Raw genomic sequence first — 7,931 nt, 5'->3', positions numbered from 1 at the left:
GCCTAATTAAATTCTTTTTACGCCACAAGACGCCAACGCATTGAGCTTCTTGTTAAAAATTTTTCAGGTAGGAAGCGTTCAGGCTGTTTTCCTTTCTCTCTTGCCTAATCGCGGCAAACATTTTCTGTATTGACTGCTCATTCCTTTCATTTGGAAAACGCATAATCTTTATGCAACTCCAACCCTGCTGCCCTCTAAATGTATGCCACCCCCTTCACAGCCGGCAATGAAGATGACACTGGAGAATGTCCTTGCTATAGCCTGCACTACAGGGCTGCTCGCTTGCCTCATCGCAAATGTCGACTGCATCGTGTGCCCCGAGAACTACTGCCAAGGGAAATCATGCGAGGCCGTAGATGAAGCCAGCTGTGATGGAGTCGTAAAACCAAGCTGGACCTTTTGTGGCTGTTGTCCGGCCTGCGTGAAACAGCTCGGTGAGTGATCAGCCGCAACTTCTTACCGTTAGATTCAGACATGACTGCAGGCAAGTCATCGAAACTAAGCATCATAGGGAATTGTTTTTTTTTATTATTATGTGGTGTTCTTGAAAGGAAGATAGGCTGGTTAAGTGATTAGTGACTGTTGGCTTCCGTCATGTCTGTATGTGATGGAAACAAAAATGCAGGAGAGTGGGTGAGGAAACAAACGCGGGTTAGTGACGTCCTAGTTTAAATTAAGAGGAAGAAATGGGCGTGGGCAAGGCATGTGATGCGAGGGCAAGATAACAGATTTTTCTTAACCGTAGCGGAATGGATTCCAAGACAGAAAGTTAGGGTTTATGGGGTTTAACGTCCCGAAGTGACTCAGGCTATGAGGGACGCTGTAGTGAAGGGCTTCTGAAATTTCGGCCACCTGGGGTTCTTTAACGTACACTGACATCGCACAGTACTTGGGCCTGCAGAATTTTGCCTCCATCGAAATTCGATTGATGCGGCCGGGATCGCACCCGTTTCTTTCGGACCAGCAGCCGAGCACCATAACCACTAGGCCACCGCGGCGGCCTCAACAAAATTTAGGTCGGCGGATGAGATTACAAAGTTATCGGGTATAGGATGACTACCAATGGCAAAGAGCAGGCTTAATGGGAGAGATATAGGGGAGGCTTCGACCTGCAGTGGACGAAGTGAGGCTGATGATGGTGAACACTACAAATTATTTTTAAAAAATCCCCTAAGCCGCTTGGTTTTGGTGGCAGTTTGTTTCCGTCAATCATGCCATAACGATCCCTTCCTTTCCCTTCTCTTATCTGCTCATACAGCTGCGCCATTCTATCAAAATGGTGACCATAGAATCCCTGCCAAAATAGAGCAAAATACAGCAATTATAGATTTATGCCAACACTATTTACGCTGAATAACATCCGTTGGTTCTGCAACTTTTCTTTAACTGGTTTACGCGTCTTGACATCTTGTGCGGATGCGCAGACGTGAAGAATTGAAACGGAGCGCTAGCACCATGGCTGTAGAAAGTGGTTCACGGTAGGTAATAACTTTCGGCTAGAATTTTCAGTAATTGCTCATTTTTGGTTCATAGGTGAGTGTGAAAAAAAATGTTCCTTGTTTTTTTACTGGCTTGTTTTTCCATGAAACTTCAGTAATGAGTCATCGCTGGTGGTGTCTCCCTTCCTGTTCTTTCTGTCCTGTCAAGCTGTGCTGCCTTTTTTTGTCATGAATCTACACCGACTTGCCCAAGCGTCTGCTCTACTCCTTTTTTCCACATGTCCTTGTTCACATTTTTAACATACTGAGCAAATGGTGATGATCTTTCTCCTGCCTACTGTAACAGACTTCGCTGCAAACTCGACGGAGTATACACAAGAACTAATGGACACATGGCGTAGCGCGTTGCCTGTACTGTTTGCTCTTTGCGTCCTGGCCTGTTTTGCTCTTCACTGTTAATGTTATCATTGGGCGACTGGTACGATGCCGATATATTGATTTATCATCCTTCAAACCTTTATACGAGGCTCATTGGTGCAGTCGGCGTGAGCGTTGGTTCTATGCACACGTGGCACAAGCGTAAACTTATAACAAGAGGTGAAATCTGCGCATGTGTGCTTTTATACAATCATGGACGACTGGAGAAGTTCCAAATGCTTTACTCTCAACACACGGGCAGGAAATTGCTTTCCTGATTGTCTACTGAAGCATATTGCATTGCGACAGAAGTAGGAGTGACATGGAAGAAGGAAGACGGAAAAAGCCATCACTACCGCTCTTCAAACAAAAAACATAGTCTTCAGATATTGCATAGAAATCCACGTTCCACTCCTTGCGTCGGGCGCAAAGAGTTTCGAGATTTTCTCCTGCTCCTTCCTTGGAGAACACAGCCATCCTTGAATCCTTCGAAGGCACGCAGCCACCGAAACCACCAGTCACAAGTTTTTCTCTCAACCGTGCGTGTCCGTCCTCCTACCATCCCTCCTGTAACTTTCACTAAGCGCATTTATTATGCTGTCCTATTATCTTTCTTTTATACTTTCTGAATTGTCTGATTTTATGATGGTGATAATGGATTTCAATAGCGCAAGCGCAGCTTTGTGCAAAGTGTGCCATGGCACAAGGTATTTACGTCTACTCGATCTGGTGTCAAGAACCATTTCGCAAAGATTTCTCATCATATAAGGCAGCGGAAAAGCTTCCACTCAGTGTATCGCAGGTGGATACCCGGCTGCACTGGAGATCGAACCCCGCTTCTCCCGCCTGCTGAATTATTCCATTTTCTTCTCCCTTTCCTGGAGTCCTTTGTAGTGCTTGCGCCAGCCATACATATACCAGCCAGTGAGGGGGTTAGTTAAAGCGTCACGCTCTTTGTGTTGCTGAATTTTGATTCGATAAAACTACTGAGACTTATTTTCAGAAAGCCGACACCTCGCTTTACTGTCAAGTTTTGCAGATTATCTTGACTGTTGCTCCTTTCCTTCATTGGCAGGTCTGAACGAGTCGTGCTTTCAAGAACTTATCAGGGGTGTACCACCTTCAGCAACATGCGGAGAAGGCTTGAGGTGCGACTTCGAGACTGTGACGTGTGTGCCACTTGTCTAAGTTGGGCATGCAACGTTCCACGTGCCAGACGGAAAAAGCTACGTGTGAAAAGAAAAGTGCTCACATCTCACACGGCAGATACAAAATGTTCATGAGCGGAGTTAATAAAGACCGAGACGCCACAAATAGTACAAACCACACCGCATGGTGTTTGTTCAGCTTTGTTTTATTTTGCTGAATAAAACTTGTCCGACTAACCACGAAAGAATACATCAGTCTGCACTGTCAAGAACTCAATGCGCATACCTGTCGTGGCAGTTGGTGCTACAATTTGTTTACGACACTCTGTGAGGAGGCGATGGCGGTTCGCGACCATCGTAAAAATACCGCCTCACTCAGCGAAAGAACTATGCCAAGCAGAAAAGAGTGAAGGTATATAAATATATTTAAAAATTTTGCAAAGTCCGTTATTTCCGCTCTCAAGCCTATTGATGTCTTCATTCAATGATTGCGAGCACGCTGTTTTTGAGGCGAAAGCCTTATACGGCTCACCAGAAACGAAGCCCGGCGTTGTTGACCACCAACAAAGTTAATAAAATTTAGTGTGACGTCACCATGGTACCGGAACGATAAGTGACAACAAAACTGGAAGTGACGTCCGATGAGCCGGAAGTTAAACTCGGAGCCACGTCAGCTCAACGGCCAGTGAAAGTTATACTCCGTTTCATACATACCAGTGAACGCAGCGAAGGCCTGTTCGCGCTCCTCGTCCGCATCGTAATGTAGTGCGTCGAAAGTGAAAAGAGTCTTAAAATTAAAGTAAATGTTGGTCGATATTGTAGTGTAATAATAAAAGTGTTTTATTTTGCAAAAAGATTGCTTTTTTATGCTCATCAAAACAGAGTGCCTTAGTTTTCTGGTTTTTTTTTTGCGGCTCCTCCTTTATCAGGTTTTTGGCAGCTAGGCCGGCCGGTGATGTCGTCTGCTTACGTCTTTTGGTTTCTGAGTCTGCGAAAATGGCACGGCTATCCCCTACTCGCTTGTTTTCTTCGCCCATTGCGGCTTCAAAAACATCTCCTGCTCGCCTATTCTCCAAGCTGAAGTCTCCGAAATTTTGGAAAGACTGCAAGCAGGTGATTGTCAACGTTTACTCTTGCGTAAGGAAGCGGTTCCCGGAGAAGACTGTGCGTGAAGTCCTCGAAACTGTGGGCGAGATGACCGGGGTGAGCCCTCGGACAGTTGCGAGGTTCAAGAAAGAAGGTCTCTCTACTGGGATAAGATCACAGTAAAAACGACCTAGCAAGGTGACAATATCTAGCTCTCGCAGTGTTAAATATGACACCTTTGTACTCAACGCCATCCGACTCAAGTTACATCGTATGTATGCCTGCCTTTTCTTTTCGAAACAAGTAAACAGCGCTGTGTTTTTCTGAGTAGGTATTAGAGTTTGACAATTTCGAGTTTCTACCTCATGAATCTTTGAAAGAAATAAAAAAAAATAAAAAACAAGCCAAGCCGGGAGTCGAACCTTGGTCCCTTATAAAATGAACAGACAGGCCCGCGCTTCGTACCACTCAGCCACGACGCGAGGCGGATAGGTACATTTCGCATGTTATTTGCAGCGGACTACTTTCGTACTTTTGGCAACGTTGACTGCTATGTATGAAACGGAGTATAGTACTCACGTCGTGGTTTCTTTCAAGCGGCGCTTTGCATGTGCACGTAAGTCATGTGGCCTTTTCTCAAGGTCTCCACTCTAAGGCTTTTGCACTAAAAGCGTTCTTCAGAAAGGCCTTGCAGGTATTAATACCAGTTATTAAGTCGTCGTCATCAAGATCATCCTCAGCAGCCTGACTACGTCCGCTGCGAGGCAAAGGCCTGCACTATTTCTCACCAATTAACCATTTCCTTAGCCAGCTGCGGCCACTGTATCCCCGGAAACTTCTTAATCTCATACGCCCACCAGCGTTTCTGCCATCACCTACTATGCTTGCCTTCTCTTCGAATACACTCCGTTACCTTTAATGACCAGCGGTTATCTTGCCTTAGCATTACATATGCCCTGCCGAAGCGCATTTCTTTCTCTTGATTTTGACTAGGATGTTATTAAGCCTCATTTGTTCCCTCACCTCCCCGCAGGGAGGCGTCTGCAGCATGCAGACGTTGGTGAGTGGCGACACCACGGGGTTAACCCGAGCATCCGCAGGGACATCCCCTCAGGGGGATGATGGTGAACAATGCGTCACCACGGACCCGAGCATCCGCGCTTAGCCGTGCGTGGCATTGCCGTGTCCGGGGAAAAGGGGATCCTGGTGGTTGAGCCGATGCCGAGCGTTTGGACCCTTAAGGCCCCTCGGCGGAGGCAACACACCACTTTGGCCCCAGCTTCCTGTAGACGGCACCTCCGGCCTGACCCAACCGGGGGAAATCGGCAGTCGCCTTTTCCTGTCCTCCCCTCTATCTTTGACTTTCCTATTTCCTTCCTTACAACTTTCCTGTATCCTCCTCTCTTCTTAGTTTTTTCCCTTTTTTCCTGGCGGCGAGGGTTAACCTTGTGTGGCCAACTAACCTGAGTTGCGTCATATTGGGTTATAGTTGAGGTGTACAGCTGGCGTGGGCAGGACTTGCTCGCAAGTTCCTGTCCCGTCCCCTCGTTGGGCTCCATGGTGGGTGGCTGGCACCACGGCCGAACAACACATATTTTTCATGGCTCCCCCCTTTTCCAAACCAGATCGCCCTCATAAAAGAGGGCGGAACGAGGCAACTGCAGAGTTTTTCGAAAAACCGAAACCATTTCCAAAATTTCACGTTCTTCATAGCGAAGAAACTGAAAAAACCGCAAGAACCATGTCCCCATTCTTAGTTGCAAAAAGTCTAACTGAGGCCTTGGGTCCCGGGTACAAACTGTCTAAAATGCCAAGTGGTGACCTGCTCCTTGAACTCAGAGACACTGCCCAATACTCAAAACTTTCCAGCCTAGTGTCCATCGGGGAAATCCCTGTATCAGTTACAGCACACCGATCTCTGAACACCGTCCGTGGTGTGATATCCGAAGCAGATTTCATTCACCTCACCGAGGAAGAGATGCTTGAAGGCCTCAAAGAACAGAATGTCATAAGTGTGTATCGTATCAAAATAAGAAAAGACAACAAAGAGATACCTACAAAGCACCTAGTACTGACTTTCAACTCAAGCACACTCCCCGAATCCATAGAAGCTGGCTACCTCAAAATAAATGTCAGACATTACATCCCAAACCCACGCAGGTGCTTCAAATGTCAACGGTACGGTCATGGGTCTCAAAGCTGCCGTGGCCGCGAAACTTGCGCTAAATGTGCATCAAAAGAACACGCTTCCGACAACTGTGAAGGAGCAGCACCTCGCTGCGCAAACTGTGAAGGCGATCATGCCGCCTATTCGAGGTCATGTCCATCGTGGAAAAATGAAAAAGAAATTGTTACAATCAAAACAAAACAGAATATCACATTTAAGGAAGCGCGACGACTGTTTTACGCAAAGAACAGCTTCAACTTTTCCACAAAAACAAACTTTGCTGATGTGGTGCGCAGGGGCGGCGCACCACACAGCACTCCGGCATCTGCCCAGGCCACCTTCACGGAGCCTGTGGCAGTGCCATCAACGCCCCAGGCAGAGACAGTGAACGCTGCTCTGCCATCCCCAAAGCAAGGAGCGCCGGCTCACGGGTCGGCACCCAGCAGGACTTCCCCCCGTCGGGGGAGGCCTGACACTAACACATCCGCGGCTTCCCCGCGGTCCACCAGCACCTCTAGTGAGGTGATGGAGGTAACTCCCGATCCGCCCGCTTTGCAGCGGCGGAACCGCTCTCTTGAGCGAAGAATAGACAGGACCCCAATAACGGGCCCAGAAAACAAGTAAATCCCTTCAATCCTCACTCAAAAATATAAACATGACTTTCCTACTTCAATGGAACTGTAGAGGATTGCTCAGGAATTACAATGATATCACACATTTTCTTGGCTCAATGTTTCCTGTAGCCTTATGTCTTCAGGAAACCAACCTCGGTCCACAACATACGAATATCCTGAGACATTATCAAACATTCCGACGTGATCGCGAGCATGCTAACAGACTCTCAGGAGGCGTCGCAATCGTCACTCAGAGCGGCGTCCCTGCTAAAAAAATCAATCTTAACACAAAACTGGAAGCGGTTGCGGTTAGCGTCGTGAGCTACAAAACCATAACTATATGTTCTCTATATCTTCCCCCGCACATGACATTAACAATACAAGATTTAGAAGGCTTGATAAATGAACTACCGGAGCCATTCCTGGTAGTTGGCGATTTTAATGCTCACTCACCGTTCTGGGGAAGCGAACGCTGTGACTCGAGGGGCCAAATAATCGAAGATTTTATCCTCTCAAATAATATCTGTCTTTTAAATACGGGAAAAGCCACATATTGCTGTCCAAGCTCAGCAAAAATGAGCTCTCTCGATTTAGCTTTCACATCACCATTACTTTTTAACGATTTTAATTGGGATGTTTTAAATGACCCCATGGGCAGCGATCACTTACCTACCGTCATCAGGCTCTCCAATCCCACACTCCCGTCCACTCCAATCATCCCCACAAGGCCACGGCGCTGGAAACTTCAGCTCGCCGACTGGTCACTTTTTACAAAAAGTGCCACTCTGGAAAAGGAATTTTGTGACGACCTTAGCACAGATGAAATTAATGAGAAGTTTACTGAATGCATAATATGGGCCGCAACACTCGCTATACCACAAACAACAGGACTTGCACAAAAGAAACACAAAGTGTGGTGGACAAAAGAATGCACATTAGCAAAAAAACAACAAAAGAAAGCCTGGAGCGCTCTGCGTCGATATCCCACTGCAGAGAACCTACTCACCTTTAAGAAGGCAAAAGCCAGAGCGCGGTATGTGCGAAGAAATGCAGAGAAAAC

General features: G+C 46.9%; 2 protein-coding genes across 2 annotated transcripts; both read left to right on the top strand.

Annotated features, from left to right (window-relative positions):
• The first annotated feature begins 224 nt into the window (after positions 1-224).
• On the top strand, positions 225-3,197 carry LOC149333134 (fungal protease inhibitor-1-like). Its single transcript, XM_089555991.1, has 2 exons — positions 225-434; positions 2,932-3,197. The coding sequence occupies exons 1-2, from the start codon at positions 227-229 to the stop codon at positions 3,042-3,044; spliced, it is 321 nt and encodes a 106-aa protein (XP_089412117.1). The 5' UTR covers positions 225-226; the 3' UTR covers positions 3,045-3,197.
• Positions 3,198-5,267: 2,070 nt separating this feature from the next.
• On the top strand, positions 5,268-7,494 carry LOC149333133 (uncharacterized). The gene has a single exon (XM_089558574.1). The coding sequence runs from the start codon at positions 5,691-5,693 to the stop codon at positions 6,879-6,881; it is 1,191 nt and encodes a 396-aa protein (XP_089414700.1). The 5' UTR covers positions 5,268-5,690; the 3' UTR covers positions 6,882-7,494.
• Positions 7,495-7,931: the final 437 nt, after the last annotated feature.

The sequence above is a fragment of the Amblyomma mixtum genome, chromosome 8 (genome assembly GCF_055824585.1).
Source record: "Amblyomma mixtum isolate Tamu chromosome 8, ASM5582458v1, whole genome shotgun sequence".
Classification (NCBI taxonomy): Eukaryota; Metazoa; Arthropoda; class Arachnida; order Ixodida; family Ixodidae; genus Amblyomma; species Amblyomma mixtum.
Note: the sequence above shows the minus strand (reverse complement) of the source record. Positions and strands in the feature narration are given on the sequence as shown.